This window comes from Puma concolor, chromosome B4, assembly GCF_028749965.1.
Source record: "Puma concolor isolate L17-30 chromosome B4, mPumCon1.1.hap2, whole genome shotgun sequence".
Taxonomy (NCBI): domain Eukaryota; kingdom Metazoa; phylum Chordata; class Mammalia; order Carnivora; family Felidae; genus Puma; species Puma concolor.
The window spans coordinates 132,033,041-132,052,684 of record NC_141673.1 but is presented as its reverse complement, the minus strand read 5'-3'; the positions used below and the strand labels follow the sequence as shown (position 1 = coordinate 132,052,684).

At 38.7% G+C, this 19,644-nt stretch overlaps 1 protein-coding gene across 6 annotated transcripts in view; it reads left to right on the top strand.

The window, feature by feature from the left end:
• Positions 1-19,644, top strand: part of CDC123 (cell division cycle 123) — a 62,622-nt gene that overhangs the window by 36,992 nt on the left and 5,986 nt on the right. For 5 of the 6 annotated variants that reach the window (XM_086714944.1, XM_086714941.1, XM_086714942.1 and 2 more), the window contains 4 exons: positions 2,555-2,603; positions 9,390-9,465; positions 11,109-11,231; positions 12,878-12,906. In XM_086714944.1, the coding sequence (XP_086571070.1) occupies positions 2,555-2,603; positions 9,390-9,465; positions 11,109-11,231; positions 12,878-12,906 (277 nt within the window). The remainder of the gene's footprint in view (positions 1-2,554; positions 2,604-9,389; positions 9,466-11,108; positions 11,232-12,877; positions 12,907-19,644) is intronic. The other variant, XM_025930790.2, reaches the window with a different exon arrangement.

The following is a 19,644-nucleotide window of genomic DNA, read 5'->3' as shown; positions in this document are numbered from 1 at the left end:
AGAGAGAGAGAGAGAGAGAGAGAGAGAGAGAGAGGGAGGGTGAGGCAGACACAGAATCCCAAGCAGGCTCCAGGCTCCAAGCTGTCAGCACAGAGCCCAATGCGGGGCTCGAACTCACGAACTGCGAGATCATGACCTGAGCTGAAGTCGGTCACTTAACCTACTGAGCCACCCAGGTGCCCCTAAAATCTTTGGAAACTCAATTTTACTTTAAATTGCTTAAAAGAGGTTTTTTTTTTCTTTTAAAGAGATCTTTAAAAGTATTTTCTGTTTTGTTTGCGTGGTGTTTTGTTTTGTGTTTGTTGTTGTTTTTTTAATAACAGTGTCTCTCCACCACAAGTTTTGCTCACTCTTTGTTAGTATTCTCCAAGGTTCTGTCATGTGCCTGAGGTGATCCCTTCCATTTACTTCTCAGCTTTATCTCTTACACCCGTGGGATCACCTCCAGATAATTGTCTCCAATTCCTCCTTCTCTTTGAGTTTCTTAATTTCCAGTTGCTTCCTAGACGTCTCTGTGCGGTTCTCCCGGATGTCTCCAGCTCTCCACATGCAAACATAGTTCCCTTCCATCGTTCTCTCACCTGTCAGCTGCTTTTCTTCCGGTCTCAGTGAATGGCATTCCCATCACCTGCCAGCCAGTCATTGATGACCTCAGTCATCCCGACCTCTTTCTCCCTCACCCCTCACTTCCACCAGGGCACCAGGCCATGTTGGCTTTGCCTCCTGAATATCTTTACATCGTGCTTTCCTCCTTCCCTGCTAGACCCTCATCTCTCCCCAGGGCTATAGGACGGAGCCTTCTAACTGGTTCTCTGCCTCCCTACTTGCCACTCCCCCCCACAGGCTATCCAGTACCGCTGCCACAGTGAAAGCCCTCCTGCGTTTAGAAACTTGGAGCGCCCCGTTGTCTGTATAATGAAGTACAGCCTCCCTAGGGAGACAAGAGCCTTCACAATCTGAATGCTCCTCCCTATCCCAAATTTCTCTCCAGCCTCATCTTTTTTTTTTTTTTAATTGAAGTATAGTTGACACAACATTACATTAGTTTCGGGTGTGAAACAGTGATTTACCAAGTCTGTGTTTTATGGTTTGCTGACCATACGTGTAGCTACCGTCTGTCCCCATACAGCGCTGTTACAGTCCCACTGATTAGATTCCCTTTGTTGTGCCTTTTATCCCTGGGACTTGTTCTCTAACTGGAAACCTGGATCTCCCAGTCCCCTTCACTTTTTGCCCGCCCCCCTACTGCCCTCCCCTCTGGCAACCATCAGCTTGTTCTCTGTATTTATGAGTCTATTTCTTATAGGAGTCTGTTTTTGCTTTTTGTTTGTTTAACTCAAGCCTCGTATCTTCTTTATCCATTCATCTATCTGTGAACACTTAGGCTGCTTCCTTATCTTGGCTGTTGTAAGTAATGCTGCAATAAACATAGGGGTGCGTGAATCTCTTTTTGAATTAGTGTTGTGTTTTTCTTTGAGTAAATACCCAGTAGTGGGACTACTAGATCATATGGTAGTTCTACTTTTAATTTTGTGAATACCTTCCATACGGTTTTCCATAGTGGCTGTGCCAGCTTGCATGCCCACCAGCGGTGCGCGAGGTCTAAGCCCATCTTTTGGCAGTTTTCCCCTTGCATTCTGCACTCCCATCAGGGCCCATCTGCAGTAGTTCTCCACATTCTGCATGGCCGTTCTCATTTCTCGTCCTGCTTTAGCACATGCTTCCCTCTGCCTTAAATGTGGGCCTTCCCTTCCTGCTGACTGAAGCTTTCCTGACCTCCCTCCTCCCTATACAATGGAGAGCTAATCCATTTTTCCTTTATGCTGCCAGAGTATTTTTATTTTTACTTCCAGTGTTTTAAGTTCTTTGTCTACTTGTTAGGCGTTCCCCATTAGACTAACCTCCTAAAGAACAGGGGACTTAAGTGATTTTAGCATTCCTGGTGTCTGGCCGGACCTTGGCATAGGGAGGTATTTAATAAAGGCATTTAATACCTGAAAAATTGTTCATGAAATGGAGGATTTTTAGAGTGGAAAGCAGTTTACTTAAGGAATGGGTAGTTCTATCAAGTATTTTTTTAAATGGCATGCAGTGGAAGGGTTAGATTATAACTTTGCGTGGCTTTAGATGGTAGAGTTGATGTCAACAGAGAAGTAGACTTCTGGTTTAGCCATAAAAAAGAAGACAATGAGTATTGTAAAACCTCAGCGCTGTCCTTCCTTCGTTTGGAATCTATGTTCAGATAATCTGAGTTGTAGTCCTGGCTTGGTCACTAAATTTGGTCTTTTCTGGGTCTAAGTTTCTTTGTTTTTTTTGACCGAAGAATGGAAGTAACGCTTATACGGTTGTTTTGAAGACTAGTGAAATAACATCTCAGAGTGCCTCGGCTAACGTCTGATGTTCGATAGTGCTTAATAAAGGTTTATTGGATTTGAATTAGCCTCCTGTTTCTGGATGCTTCTAGTAAAACCTACTCTCACATTGAATGTAAGTAATGTGTGTACATAAACTGGCACCATAAAAAAGATTCAATTGCCTTTTTTTTCTCTTAAAGATTTATTCATTGTACTGATGATTCTCCAGATCCTTGTATAGAATATGAGGTAAGGATTTATTTTTTTAATTTTGATGAAATTGATAATCTTAGATGAAGATGTTTTGAAAATTGCTATTTATTCTTAAGCAGAATGAATAAATTTTTTTGGATCAATCTCTCTGGCAATCTAGAAGCACTGAATTTTTAAATTTATGAAAAATACATACAAATATATACACACATGCATACAAAGTGTGTGTGTATATACATATATATATATATATATATATACACTATAGAATGTACATATTTTGTAACAACACAAATAGCTTTGTACCCACCATGTAGCTTAACCTGGGTAAGCTTTATGAAGAAAAATAGTGATCATCATTTTACTGTTTAGGCCCAGTGGCCCTTTTTATTTTTGTGTTGTTGATTCATTTTGCAAATTACATGCAGAAGTAAGAATGAAAGGATAGTGAAAATGTTATTAGAAGTAGCAGTGAGAATTCAGACATAGCAAAACCAAATTTATATTCTGTATTTTCCTAGTTTGAGGGTATTTTACACCCCCCACCCATGCCCATCCCAACATCAGCTGTCACTAGTGAATCTGGAACATACTTCCCTTTGAAATCCTGACTCCAGGTTTCAGCTACATGCCTGATAGGCTCTTGCTTATTATCATCACTCCTGGTTCTTCCTGCACTTGGCTTGTCAAAATGTAATACTTTTGAAAACTTTGATAGCTTGTAATTTGTTGAAGAGAGTAGCCAGCCTGCTCCATAATTGCAAACCATTTGCATTTTGGGATTTATGAGACCAATTAGAATCAGTTCACTGGTCTTTTAAAAAAATTCTTCATTGTCTGTTTGCTTCCGCTCACTTTTGTACACATGTGCTTTCAAAACTTGTCCATTGACTCACTGTATCACTTGATACAGTTAAAGCATATATTGATGTATCTTCTGTGATCATGCCATGGTGTGGAATAATTTACTATTTACCTAGGCCACTGAACTGGATCTCTTAGTACTTGTAATGGAGCTTTTTATGTACCATTAGTGAGGGTTTTTTTGGCTTAATAGCACAGTATGAGCATTTTCCCAAATCATTAAACATTTTTATAACATTATTTCTGTGCACATGTTATATTCTTGTCTCTTGTTTCATTGAACAAACATCTATTAAACACCTGCTGTATCTTATTACTTGGTGCTTGAAAACACAGTGACAAAGATCGTTTCTCTAGTCTGCCCTGAGGCATGATCTTTGTTGAGATGTCATCTTCTGTCCCCAAGATTCATTTCCCCAGCTATTTGTGCTTTTATTGGTTTTTTTGGGAATATCCTATCATCATGTTAAGGCACAGCATTTAAAAGTCAGTTTTAAAAGCTCAGGAAACGGGATAGAAGGAACATACTTAAAGATCATAAAAGCCATTTATGAAAAGCCCACAGCTAACATCATCCTCAACGGGGAAAAACTGAGAGCTTTTTCCCTGAGATCAGGAACACGACAGGGATGCCCACTCTCACCGCTGTTGTTTAACATAGTGCTGGAAGTTCTAGCATCAGCAATCAGACAACAAAAGGAAATCAAAGGCATCAAAATTGGCAAAGATGAAGTCAAGCTTTCGCTTTTTGCAGATGACATGATATTATACATGGAAAATCCGATAGACTCCACCAAAAGTCTGCTAGAACTGATACATGAATTCAGCCAAGTTGCAGGATACAAAATCAATGTACAGAAATCAGTTGCATTCTTATACACTAACAATGAAGCAACAGAAAGACAAATAAAGAAACTGATCCCATTCACAATTGCACCAAGAAGCATAAAATACCTAGGAATAAATCTAACCAAAGATGTAAAGGATCTGTATGCTGAAAACTATAGAAAGCTTATGAAGGTAATTGAAGAAGATTTAAAGAAATGGAAAGACATTCCCTGCTCATGGATTGGAAGAATAAATATTGTCAAAATGTCAATACTACCCAAAGCTATCTACACATTCAAGGCAATCCCAATCAAAATTGCACCAGCATTCTTCTCAAAACTAGAACAAGCAATCCTAAAATTCGTATGGAACCACAAAAGGCCCCGAATAGCCAAAGTAATTTTGAAGAAGAAGACCAAAGCAGGAGGCATCACAATCTCAGACTTTAGCTTCTACTACAAAGCTGTCATCATCAAGACAGCATGGTATTGGCACAAAAACAGACACATAGACCAATGGAATAGAATAGAAACCCCAGAACTAGACCCACAAACGTATGGCCAACTCATCTTTGACAAAGCAGGAAAGAACATCCAATGGAAAAAAGACAGTCTCTTTAACAAATGGTGCTGGGAGAACTGGACAGCAACATGCAGAAGGTTGAAACTAGACCACTTTCTCACACCATTCACAAAAATAAACTCAAAATGGATAAAGGACCTGAATGTGAGACAGGAAACCATCAAAACCTTAGAGGAGAAAGCAGGAAAAGACCTCTCTGACCTCAGCCGTAGCAATCTCTTCCTCGACACATCCCCAAAGGCAAGGGAATTAAAAGCAAAAGTGAATTACTGGGACCTTATGAAGATAAAAAGCTTCTGCACAGCAAAGGAAACAACCAACAAAACTAAAAGGCAACCAACGGAATGGGAAAAGATATTTGCAAATGACATATCGGACAAAGGGCTAGTATCCAAAATCTATAAAGAGCTCACCAAACTCCACACCCGAAAAGCAAATAACCCAGTGAAGAAATGGGCAGAAAACATGAATAGACACTTCTCTAAAGAAGACATCCGGATGGCCAACAGGCACATGAAAAGATGTTCAGCGTCGCTCCTTATCAGGGAAATACAAATCAAAACCACACTCAGGTATCACCTCACGCCAGTCAGAGTGGCCAAAATGAACAAATCAGGAGACTATAGATGCTGGAGAGGATGTGGAGAAACGGGAACCCTCTTGCACTGTTGGTGGGAATGCAAATTGGTGCAGCCGCTCTGGAAAGCAGTGTGGAGGTTCCTCAGAAAATTAAAAATAGACCTACCCTATGACCCAGCAATAGCACTGCTAGGAATTTATCCAAGGGACACAGGAGTACTGATGCATAGGGGCACTTGTACCCCAATGTTCATAGCAGCACTCTCAACAATAGCCAAATTATGGAAAGAGCCTAAATGTCCATCAACTGATGAATGGATAAAGAAATTGTGGTTTATATACACAATGGAATACTATGTGGCAATGAGAAAAAATGAAATATGGCCTTTTGTAGCAACGTGGATGGAACTGGAGAGTGTGATGCAAAGTGAAATAAGCCATACAGAGAAAGACAGATACCATATGGTTTCACTCTTACGTGGATCCTGAGAAACTTAACAGGAACCCATGGTGGAGGGGAAGGAAAAACAAAAAAAAAAGTTAGAGTGGGAGAGAGCCAAAGCATAAGAGACTGTTGAGAACTGAGAACAAACTAAGGGTTGATGGGGGGTGGGAGGGAGGGGAGGGTGGGTGATGGGCATTGAGGAGGGCACCTTTTGGGATGAGCACTGGGTGTTGTATGGAAACCAATTTGACAATAAATTTCATATATAAATAAAAAAAAATAATAATAAAAAATAAAAAAAGCTCAGGAAAGTAATACTAGAATAATTAAAATGAAAAAAGTTGTAAGCAGAATCCTGGATAGTCGTGTATTCCTTTTGTGTATATTTAAAAAGATACGTACGTGTACTCCATGCTCCTGTATTCATAGATTACTTCTGTAAAGATATGTGAGAAATTGACAGCACTGATTACCTCTGAGGAGGAAGACAGAGGGACTGTATGGTCTTGCACGGTGGTGGGAGGTGGGAGGAGAATTCTTTTACCCTCATGGTTTTTTGTGTTTTTTTTTTTTTTTTTAACATTTATTTATTGTTGAGAGACAGAGACAGACACAGCATGAGCAGGGGAGGGACAGAGAGAGGCAGACACAGAATCTGAAGCAGGCTCCAGGCTCTGAGCAGTCAGCACAGAGTCTGACGCGGGGCTTGAACCCACGAACTGCGAGATTATGACCTGAGCCGAAGTCGGATGCTCAATGGTCTGAGCCACCCAGGCGCCCCCGCCATGTAATTTTTTAACTGACTATAGTTTATGTGCTACCTGTCCAAAACATTTTAGTAAACATTATGCAAATTCTTCCCAAAATTAATGTTTATAGCAATTGCTTATTTCTTTGTTGCTTAAGTAAATATTACTATAGCTCTAAAAAACTATATTTGGCAGTATCAGTTTTTGTTGTTGTTTTTTTTTTTTTTTTTTTTTTTTTTCGGTATTTTGAGAGAGAGTAGGTGGGGAGAAGAGAGAATCCCAAGCAGGCTCTGTGCTGACAGCACAGAGTCCCATGTGGGGCTGGAACTTGCAGACCGTGAGATCATGACCTGAGCTGAAATCTGGTGCTTTACTGACTGAGTCACTCCGTTGCCCCAGTATCAGCTTTTAATAGATGAGAGCAGTGTAATTTTTTAGTTTGGGGTTCTTCATTTAATAATTCATTTCTATTTTTTTTTTTAATTTTTTTTTTTTAATTTTTTTTTTTCAACGTTTTTTATTTTATTTTTTGGGACAGAGAGAGACAGAGCATGAACGGGGGAGGGGCAGAGAGAGAGGGAGACACAGAATCGGAAACAGGCTCCAGGCTCCGAGCCATCAGCCCAGAGCCCGACACGGGGCTCGAACTCACGGACCGCGAGATCGTGACCTGGCTGAAGTCGGACGCTTAACCGACTGCGCCACCCAGGCGCCCCTTTTTTTTTTTTTATTTTTTTAACCTTTATTTATTTTTGAGACAGAGAGAGACAGAGCATGAATGGGGGAGGGGCAGAGAGAGAGGGAGACACAGAATCAGAAGCAGGCTCCAGGCTCTGAGCCACCAGCCCAGAGCCCGACGCGGGGCTCGAACTCACGGACCGCGAGATCGTGACCTGAGCCGAAGTCGGACGCTTAACCGACTGAGCCACCCAGGCGCCCCAATTCATTTCTATTTTAAACATACGGCACATAAAAAGCTTGACCAAGAGCTCACAATAATGAAAATTGAAATCAGTGCATTTTAAAATCTTAGACATATTTTAACAATGTAGATTTTTTTTTAAGAAAAGAAATTTACTATCAAAAATTTAAAAGTATAAGAAATTATGCAGAATTTACCACCTGAACATATCCTCAGTATTAGCATTTTGGCATTTAACTTCCCTTTCTTGAGATGTGTATATCTGTGTATATATACACTGTCTTCATTACTTTGCATATCATTTTTTTTTTTCAGTTAGTGTGAACATTTTTCCAGTTCAGTAGCTATTTTTTTATATCAGGATTTTTAGTGGCTGTTTATCCTATATATTTGCTGTTTTACTTTATAACATTCCTTAAACACCTGTTAGTTATTACATACTTGTGCTGGGGACATAAGATGAGTAAGACCCAGTTCCTGGCCCTTAGGGAAGTTGCTAGTTAGGAAGGAAAAGAGACCTGTATCAGATTATCACAGTACAGCTTGGTATGCATGGGCTTACTCTAGAATGTTAGGTACAAGAAACTGGGAGCACAGGATATGGGAAGGGGGACTACTGGGCCCACTGGAGGGAATTCCAGGAATGAGGCTTAGAAGAATTCAGGTTCCATCTCTTGGGTCCTAAAGGGCAAAGACGTGTATGCCAGGAAAAGGGAGCCTGGAGGCACTGGCCACTTGTTAGAATTAACACTTCACAGAAACAGGGCTAGTCTTTTCCAAAGAAAGGCTCAGAAGCATGCATTTGTCAACTATCCTATTTATAAAATTGTAGCAATTCAATAGTATGTGAGAATTTATACATGTTAAATAATTATGGTAGTAGAACCCATTTATGACTTGGGCCATTGGTAGAATTGTTTAAAGTAGTGGGAAAATCATGGGAGGGTTATAGGGAGTTTTAGTGATAAATCATAATAATTTTATCAGCATCGTACACAATGTTGCTAAGGTAGATGACTCGGAAATCGTTTTATTTTTTTGATATACTTAAAGGGGTGAAGAACGTACGAATTACAGGGCAGCTGTACACAATGATGGTAGGGTTCGACTTCATCCTTGGATATGTATATCATGTCAGAGTTCTCAGAGTGATGAGTAAGTGACAGAGATGCGTTTTGTCATAAACAGTTTCAATAGTGCTTCCCCCGCTTACTGAATTAATAGATCTGTCCCCTACGTCTCATGATGAGAATGGTTTATGATGCCATTTTTAAAAATTTGAGCAGCATATTTATTAAGTAAATGTTACAATTTTATGATAAATGAAAAGATACACAGGGAAAAGTGTTGTCACATGATATTTGGGGGTCTATCTTCAAAATGCAAGTCTTGTAATTACTTTATTATTTTTTAAATTTTTATTTAAGCTCTAGTTAGTTAACATATAGTGTGATACTGGTTTCAGGAGTAGAATTCAGTGATTCATCACTTACTACATACAACACCCAGTGCTCATCCCTAGTGCCCTCCTTAATGCCCATGTCCCATTTAGCCCATCCCCTCCCCACCCCCCCTCCCCGACACACACACCTCCCCTCCAGCAACCCTCAGTTTGTTCTCTGTTGTTAAGAGTCTGGTATGGTTTTCCTTCCCCTCTCTCTTCCCCGCCCCCCCTCCCTGTGTTCATCTGTTTTGTTTCTTAAAATCCACATATGAGTGAAATGATGCCTTCTTTTCCCCAAACTATTTGATAATGGCAATTGTTAAGATATACTTTTGACATAAAATTGTCTGTTAGACCAGTAAACATTCCCTTGTTACGTAGTTTTGTTACATTTTTCCTTTGTCTACAGCTTGTTCTTCGAAAATGGTGTGAATTAATTCCGGGGGCTGAGTTCAGATGTTTTGTAAAGGAAAACAAGCTTATTGGTGAGTTTTTTTTACCCATTGAAAGAAGACAAGCCTTTTTTTTTTTTTAAGCTTATTTATTTATTTTAATTTTTAAAAAAATTTTGTGTTAAGTAAACTACACCACACATGGGGCTTGAACTCATGACCCCCGAGATCAAGAGTTGCATGTTCTACCAACTGAGCCAGCCAGGCGTCCCTAAAGTTTATTTATTTTTAGTAATCTCTCCACCCAACGTGGAGCTTGAACGTACGACCCCAAGATCCAGAGTCACGTGCCTCTCGGACTGAGCCAGTCAGGCACCCCAAGAAGACAAGCTTTTGATGAAAGTGAATTTCTAGTAATTAGGACAGGGTAATAAATCAGTGTATATTTCCGATGCTACTTCTAATCAATTGGTACTAACTCACTGGAATGCTATATTGATAATGACCCTGAGGCCATATTCGGTTTCCACAAAAAGAATCTTGTCCATTAATTATGGCTGTCTGGATTCTGGAGATGAAAGTGATGGTCTTGACCATCCCCAATTTAGGATATGTACCGTATTACCTGCTTTCTCCTTGGGACTTTCCTAAGTATTACTAGCAACACACTGCTTATTTTAAGCATCATAAAAAGCCAAGTTTTGGGATCTTTATTTCTATTATTGGAGCAGTGTTTATTATTCTAACCAGAGGAAATATGTGGACAAGTAAGTGCGTTACTCTAAAAACCACCCGTTTTCTTCCTGTCAGATTATTATTTTGTTTGCTGTGATGTATTCAAGTTAAGTATTGAAGATAATTTCTTTTTTTTTTTTTTTTTTTTTGTCTTTGCATGTTTTCCATGAAGTGAAACTTGTCTTCAGCCAAGAAATGTGTGATTTAGAGTCGAATCAGCACTCTTACGTAGTGAATGTGATGTTGACATCTGTTAATTTACCTAAAAGTAACTTGGGGTGTCTGAATTTATCATATTGTTAGATAGTCCCGGAAAAACTGCAGTACAAATCCAGCTAAAGAAGGCAGTCATATTGGCATGTGATTAAGAAATTGGGTGGAAACCCTTCTTTCAGAGCAGAAAACTTTTTCCTAGGCCTAGAGCAAACTGAGAGAGTTTTTACAATAATCCCTTTAGCGTATTTGGAATAAAATCAGCAAGTAACTCTGAAGAAAGGAATGTTTACTTTTCCATGGCTTGAAACCTCAGGCTTGTGAAGGCAGGGTAGCATGTATGAGCAGGAAAAATAGCCAGTTTCTATGAAATACAATATGAACACGGAAGACCTATGGGATATTTTAAGTGTCCCAAAGAAAAGTGGGAAAGGATACTAATTTGTAGAGAGTTTGATAGAAAAAAATCAAAGAAGCAGAGGTTTAAAACCGCCTCTTTCATTTTTTACATTATGAACGTATTTATGACTGAGTTCTTTCCATTGTACTAAATAAAAATACTATTTCTAAAGTAAGAATGCATGATATGCAGCTTAGATACAAGTCCTTGAATGGGTAAGTTTTTACAACTGATAAGTTTTATATTTATATAAAATGCTGAATCATGTATAATGCATTATTCACCTGGTCTACTTTAATGCTTCTCTCAAAAAGAGGTTTAAATCACATTTTGGTGTTTTTGAAAAGAATGTTATATGATAATGGATATAAAATATTTTTCTTGTCAGGTATTTCTCAAAGGGACTATACACAGTACTATGATCATATTTCTAAACAAAAGGAAGAGATTTGCAGATGCATACAAGACTTTTTCAAGAAACACATACAGTACAAATTCTTAGATGAAGACTGTGAGTATTTTTATTGACCCAGTGAAATGAAGTACATGATGTTATTGAACCTTATTTCGTGGTGGCTCATATTTAAAAAAAATTTTTTTTTCAACGTTTATTCATTTTTTGATAGAGCGTGAGCAGGGGAGGGGCAGAGAGAGAGGGAGACACAGAATCCAAAGCAGGCTCCAGGCTCTGAGCTGTCAGCACAGAGCCCGATGTGGGGCTCGAACTCAACAGAGTGTGAAATCATGACCTGAGCCGAAGTCGGACGCCCAACCAACTGAGCCACCCAGGCGCCCCTCATGGTGGCTCATATTTTAAAACTGGATTCAAAACACTGTATTTTCAGCATTTTGCTTTATGGCTCTTCGGTATTACTGATGGTTTGCGTGTTGATTTTACCTGATTTAATCAGAGTCACTTTTTAATACGGAGATAGTTCTCTCTCTGTACATGTTTTATTATTCATTTTAAAGGGCTGTCTACAGAGAGCAAAATGCTTCTGTTATTCAGACTGAATTAGTTGACTGACCTACCTTTCTAGATTTTTTAATTTGAATTATCAGACAGCACCAGTTACAAAGTAAACATTTGTGACTTGTTTTTTAAGAAAGCGCATCGTGTATAAGAGTTTTCACGGATCTTAAAATTCCATCTGCTCTGATTTATATTTTTTCACTTGCCAAGTCTGTGTTCTATGGCAGATATGATTTTAATTTTTTTTTTTCAATGTTTATTTATTTTTGGGACAGAGAGAGACAGAGCATGAACGGGGGAAGGGCAGAGAGAGAGGGAGACACAGAATCGGAAACAGGCTCCAGGGTCTGAGCCATCAGCCCAGAGCCTGACGCGGGGCTCGAACTCACAGACCGCGAGATCGTGACCTGGCTGAAGTCGGACGCTTAACCGACTGCGCCACCCAGGTCCCCCCGATATGATTTTAAAAAAGATTCGTCATGCCATAACCACAGCTTGGTTTTATGCTTTTCTACTACAAGTTATATTGATATCATTCCTCACCAGATAAGTTAAGTGAGTGATGTTTTTTTCACTAGTACGTATAATTTATGATGGTGAATTTGTTGAGATGATGTGTTTGAATTTTAACTATAGTTGACCTTTAAATAACACAGGTTTGAACTACATGAGCCCACTTGATGCAGATTTTTTCCTGATACATACAATATAGGGCTCTAAATATATTTTTCTTATGATTTTACTAGCATTTTTTCTCTTTATTGTAAGAGTGCAGTATTTATATATATATATATATATATATATACATATATATGTGTGTATATATATATATATACGAAATACATGTTAACCGACTATTTATGTTAAGGATTTGGGTCACCAGTAGGCTGTTAATAGTTAAGTTTTGGGGAAGTCAGTACCCCTAGCCTCCACATTATTTAATGGTCAACTGTATGAAAAGATTATGGCTGAGGGTAGACAAAAGGAAAACAAAATGATACAAATAAAACATTGTAGGCTACTTTATCATGTTTGAAGGTTTTGATACTAAGAAGCATGAAGTTCCCAATGCACTTCAATTCTGCTATTTGAGTAATAAAAATATGCATTTTAATTTTCAAAAGGAGACTCAGATCATGAAAATAGCAGTTCATTGTTAACCTTGAATTTTTTCTCTTTTACAGTTGTGTTCGATGTATATAGAGACAGTAGGGTAAGTAACAGCTCTCTGACATGCTTTAAAGTCAGAGTACAGAGTACATGGCCGTTATGCATGTAGAGGGCCCACTGCTCAAAAACTATTTTCTCAAACCAGCTAAGGTGTTGGAAATTCACAGTGCTCAAGAATCTCCTTGAACACATACTTAACGTTTGGAGACATAGTGTCTTCAGTAATTTTGCATCACAAGTTTAGGGATTATTAATTTCGGAGATGGCTAAATGGCTGCCTTATATCCCGCTTTCCCCTTTTGTCAGTGGTCCAGGCCTACTTAAAAAGTTCAGTTTGTGCCCTTAAATGTGGCCAGGAAGTTTTCCTTTGATACTTAGATAATTATTTTTAGTCAACTGAAAGACACTTAGCATGATCGGAATCGCTTATATCTTTAGAGTGAAGATGAGGATTAGTGTATTCTTTAAATCTTCCAAGTGATGGAAACTTGTGTAATGAAAAAGAAAACAAAAACCTGACTTCATACATTTTACAGCAGAGATTTCCTTATCAAGACATGCCATCTTTTCAAAGAAATTTGGGTCACTAAACATCCTGCGATTAGTGCTTATTTACTAAGCTGTTGAGAAGACAGCAGGTGTGTTTTCCGAATATGTGACCATATGTTTTCCAAATGTTACCCACCTATTTCTCACTCCCTCTCCAAGCTCCTATCAGCTTCACTGCCGTGATGCTTGCGATAACCTTTGAATCATTTGTTGGACACAAGGAAATGGCCCATATGGTCGTGTCTCAAAATAACTATTAAATGTTGACTTGCCTCTGTTTAGCCAAAAGACATCACTTCCTCTGTTTTCACCTGTCTTCAAGGGTGATAACATCTATTAAGAGTTAGAAGGAGAAATTATCAGGGCGCCTGGGTGGCTCAGTTGGTTGAGCGTCCAACTTCGGCTCAAGTCATGATCTTGCGGTCTGTGAGTTTGAGCCCAGTGTCGGGCTCTGTGCTGACAGCTCAGAGCCTGGAGTCTGCCTCGGATTCTGTGTCTCCCTCTCTCTCTGCCCCTCCCCCTGCCCATGCTCTGTCTCTCTCTCTCTCTCTGTCAAAAATAAATAAACATAAAAAAAAATTAAGAAAAAGAAAGAGGAATTATCATTTGAGACTTGGTAAGGAAGAGGGATGTTACTCACACTTTCTGTTTAGTGGAAAGAAACCTTAGAGAAAGGGCAGGAGGCTGGTGTGATGGAATGGATAGAAATTGGAGCTGATAGGGGCCCAGGCTCTGGTCCTCCCTCTGCTTCTAACGGATAGATACACACTGGCCACATAATCACTCACGTAGCCAACATTTACAGAGAGCCTGGACTGTCTGATGCCATGTTTCTAACGAGAAGCTTCCAACAAGGTGATCCCCTGACCTACAAGCAGCTTATCTTCAAGGCTTAAACATTCCAGGGAATTGGCCTGGTAGCAGGCAGATCAAATCAATTAGTAAACCTAGCCTGTTACCCTGATGAGCAGCTGAGAAGAACTTTGTATTTAATTTAGGTTATCCATATGTACCCTATGAGGTATGTATCACTTGTTCTCATTTCACACATATTAAAACTGAAGCAATTATATTTTGATGCAGTTATATTTAATGGCATTTAAAAATTTAGAATTTGCCACGGTCTCCATATTTCCCTGGCAAATGTCAAGATCTGCTTTGATTCAATAGCGGTAGAAGGTTGCAAATGTGTAATTTGGTGAAAAGAGTTATATAAACGTCTTAACTGAAGTTGGATACGTATACAGAAGTAATTACTGCTGTGATCTAATAGAACTGAAAGTAGTTGTGTGTTTTTCATGTGAGAAGCATGCTAGTATAAACATCCTGACAGTTTCTGAGAAGAGATTTAAACCATGATGTAAAACCCATTTGCATTTACTCAGTGGCACATGTATCACTGTTAGGAACTTTGTTGCATAGACGATTTAATGACAGTTGTAGAAAACTAACTCTATGGTGGTCTCTTCTGTGCAGTAGAATTGAAGTGTGTTTGAGCCTGGCAGTACTTGGATGTGTCTACTTTCTTACTGCAGCTGGGCAAGTTGACTCAGTGTTGATAGATTCTAACCATCATGTATGTCAGAGGTGGCCCATACACTCAGTAGGTCCGGGATGAGGCTTCAGAATATGTATTTTAAGAAGCTCCTTAAGTGATGATAATGCATAACTAGAATTTAGAATAACTTCTTCAGAGACTTGAAAAATTATTTCAGTCCCCTTATGTATTCCTTTAGTGATGGCTGTTGTTTTGTTATTAATTTCATTGCTTTGTGGACTTTGTCTGATCTTGAGTCTTTGATATTGTTGTGACTGGTTTTGTAACTTGATCACTTCTTTTGTGACTGTTCTATGTGTGACTGAAAAATTACAACTAATGTCTGAAGTATTCTGTAGATGTTTGTTACATTAAGCTTGGTGATACTGTGAAAATCTATGTCTTATGGACAAAATGATGTCTGAGGAGACCTTCAAGATAATAGAGATTTGGGGGAAATGGATGGGATATAGATGTAACAAGACTGGCCGTGATGTTCCCCAGGATAATTGTTGAAACCGAGTGGTAGCTTTTTGGGGTTCTTTATACTATTTTGTCTACTTTGTATGTATTTAAACTTTTTCATATAAAAATTTTTTTAACTTTAAAAACCATGAAAAAATATCTGTATCTTCCCTAATTTTTGGTCTACTTAATTTATCAGTTACTGAACAAGGTATGTTAAAATCTCCAGCTTTCTAATTCTGTCAGTTTTTGTGATAACATATTTTAAGGGTATGTTCTTAGACAAATGCTAGTTTATAATGGTCTTGTTTACCCAGTGAATTCTCATTAGGTGGTGACCTTCTCTATCCCTAAGAATGCTTTTGTGGTTTTCACATTAAAGTATGTTTTGTCTGGTATTAATAGTGTTAGTATAATTTTCTTTTGGTCTTAGAATTTACCTTTTTTCATTCCTATTAGTTTTAGCCTTTAGGTTTTAAGTGTGTGCACATATCTTATAAGTGGCACATTGTTGGGTTTTGTTTTTTTGATCACCAACAATTTCTGGCTTTAACAGGTGAGTGTAGTTTGCATATATTATATTTGCTATCTGAATGTTTTATACCATCTTGAGTTTTCAATTTGCTTTTCTGTGTTTTTGTTCTCTCCTTTCATTTATATTACTGGCTTTTGTTTATTCTTTCCATCCTACCCTTTCCCCCTAAATTTTGAAGTTTTGAGTTTTATTTATTTTGGTAGTTACTGTTAAATCTTAATAAGGATATTTATTAAGCTCAAAAGTTAATCTCACTTCCTGTTGCCCTCATGATACAAAGACCTTGGAACACTAATTCCCAGTACCTGCTTACATTTTACGTATGATTTCTGATTTTGAGTTCCACTTGGCATTTAATAGCCCTAAATTAGTCATGACTGTTGCTATTCACTTTCTTTGTTTACTAGTGCCTCTTACCACTCCTCTTTGGATCCATTTTCTCTTTAGTAGTATATTCTTTAGTAGAAATTCCCTCAGCCACTGGCTGGAAGAGTTTTTAGCTTTCAAGCATGAATGGCAAGCTTAGCTGGGTATAGAATTTTTGGTTGACAAGTTCTGTTGCCTCAGCATGTTGAAGACATTGCTCCGTTGTCGTTGGCATCTTTTTTTCCTTTTCTTTTGTCTTTTTTGAATACTTCCTAAGTCCAAGAATTCATTTCCTTTGTCACTTGTGAGAAATTCTCAGCTATCTTTTTTTTAAGTTTATTTATTTATTTTGGAGGGAGAGAGCAGGGGAGGGGAAGGGCAGAGAGAGGAGACAGAGAATCCCAAGCAGGCTCTGTGAGCACAGAGCCCCACATGGGGCTTAAACTCACAAACCATGAGATCATGACCTAAGCCAAAATCAAGAGTTTGGACGCTAAACCAACTGAGCCACCTAGGTGCCCCTCAGCTATCGTTTCATATGTTATCTCTTTCTTTCTGGGTTCTGTCCTTTGGAAATCTGTTTAGAGGAATGTTAGTGCATCTCATTTTATCCTCATGTGTGCCAACTTTTTCTCTACCTCTGCCTCTTTTCTTTCCTGTACTGTGTTGTGTAATTTTCTCAGATACATCTGGTTTACATCTTTTTGCTGTGTCCAACTGGATACGTTTTAACCTTCCACTAAGTTTGAATTGTATTAGCTACATTTTGTCATTTCTGTAGGTTCCATTTGGTAACTTCAGTTCTGTGTATGTTTTTTTTCATAGTATCTTGCATCTTTGGGTTTTGATTTCTTTTATATTTTCAGTCTTTTAAAACTACTGCATTTTTTGATCAGAGTTTTTGAGAAATAATTTACATAGAGTAAAATTCATCCTTTTTAGGGTATAGTTCTGATAGTTTTGACAGGTATATCCAGTTGTATAATCACTGCTACAGTGAACGTGTAGAACTCCATCACTCCCCCAAATTTCCTCATGACCCTCCCTGTACCCTACCCCCTGGCAAACACTGCTCTGTAAAACCTTCTGAGTTTTAAACTTTTTAGTTGATAAAACATTTGCGTTGCTCAAAAATTAAATCAATGTGAAAATATATGTAGAAAGTCTTAACCTCTTCCTCTGTATTCCTACAGGTTTACATTTATCAGTTTCTTATATATCCTTCCAGTATTTCTTGATGCAAAAACAAGCAGTATACTTATTTTTTTCATCTTTCTTACAGAAGAGTTAGCATATGATATACACACTGCACCTTGCTTTATATACACATTTGTTTAAAACATTGTATTTTTTAGAGCTTTCCAGTTTCTTACAATGGCGTAGTGTTTAATTTTGTGGATATACTATATAGTTTAGCTATTTTCCTGTCAATTAATACATAGCTTATTTCTAGTGTTTTACAAACTCCTGTGAACAATCCTGTGTGTGTGTGTGTGTGTGTGTGTGTGTGTGTGTGTGTGTGTCCCGGCCTGAGCTCTTTGAATGAATAGATTCTGTGTTATTGATCTTTATGCTCAGTGCCTAGCAGTGTTTGGTGCATAGAGATTTATTTGGGCGGGTGAGGGGGTGGTTAGTTGGTGGATAAGTCAGCGTGACCACTCTTATCTGATGGATTGCCTAAAAACAGAATTTCTCAGGATGTCTTGTGCCTGAGATATCACATAAAAAACATGTTACAGCTATAAAATCCTCATTCTGATGGTTTGTTTCATACCTTATTACAGCTGGTTTCATTTTCCTTTAAAGTGGAGGCTGCCTTCTGAGCTACAGAACACACACTGCCAGCTGTCAGTCCTAACAGTGTTGGTGTACTTTGTTTTTTATTTGTTTTGCTTGTTTTTTATAGGATGGCATATTTTTAGTTTACGGAGCTTAATATTCCTATACTAACAAGTACGGTAGGGTTCCCCCCCCCCCTTTTTAATAATGAGGTGGTTTTACTGGTTGTAAAAACTCAAGTAGAAAGAGTTTGGAGGTTAGAAAATACCTATTTTGTTAAAATAACATCCAGTATGTTAAAGACATCTTAGTAATCACCCCACAGTAAAGCTAACATCACAGAAGAAGATGGTGAAAGGCTGACATTGCACATAGTCAAACAACGTACAAGTGGTTGTAGAATCTCTGTGAGGAAACAACTCAAGTGGCAAGACTTACGGGCTTTCTCCTGGGGTTTGTATATAGTAGGAAACTTACCAAAAGGTGTGTGGTCCAAACTTCTTGTAATGGTTCTTGGCTATTTACTACATGTTTCTGATGTTTGAAACTAGTCCTAATAAGGTGTTTCATCTTTCTTAAAATTGTCCTGTAACCCAGATGAGAAGCAGTGCTAGATATTAATAATGCCGGCTCGACAGTCCAGTTCCTGAGGTGTATGTAATTTTGTACACGCACATCTGATCAAGACGCGATTACATATTTACAGAAAAAATTAATTGCCAACAACAAAATGGTTCAGTTTTTTTTTTTATTTTTTTTTTTAACGTTTATTTATTTTTGAGACAGAGAGAGACAGAGCATGAACGGGGGAGGGCCAGAGAGAGAGGGAGACACACAATCCAAAACAGGCTCCAGGCTCTGAGCTGTCAGCACAGAGCCTGACGCGGGGCTCGAACTCACGGACCGCGAAACCATGACCCGAGCTGAAGTGGGACACTCAACCGACTGAGCCACCCAGGCGCCCCTGGTTCAGTTTTATAAATGTTTCCGTGAGAAAAATCAAGAGGAACAATGATAAAGGTTTCAAGGAAACACTTAATCTACTAAATGGCACATGGATCTCTGTGATCAACAGTGGCTTTAATCTCTTGGCAGGATTTTCCAGATTTCCCAGGTGTGTTTCATCAGTTACTCTGCTGCTTTCTATACTAAGATGCACCTCCCTAACCTAACTCATGATCAGGTCAGAAGTATTCCTTCCTCAAGGCTGGAACCTATCCAATTGCCCACCACTACTCAGAACAGAAGACAGAAGTTTCTTTTAAAGATTGATCTGTTTTGTTTTGTTTTGTTTTGTTTTGTTTTCATCTTCATGAGCCGCAAGCTCTATCATGCAGACAAAACAAATACTACATTAAGGCATCAAGGTTAGAGAGCACTGAGCATTTTCCGACATCTTTCATATGTTTTTTTAAACCTCCTCCCCGCTTTGTAGCAGGCTCTTGAGGGTAAGGAGGGTGCTCTCAGATCTGCCGGCTCTTCCCTGCCTCCGCCTGGCTTCCTCTTGTCAGAGAAGTGTACAGACAGCCTTGAAAGCGTTCCAGTCATGC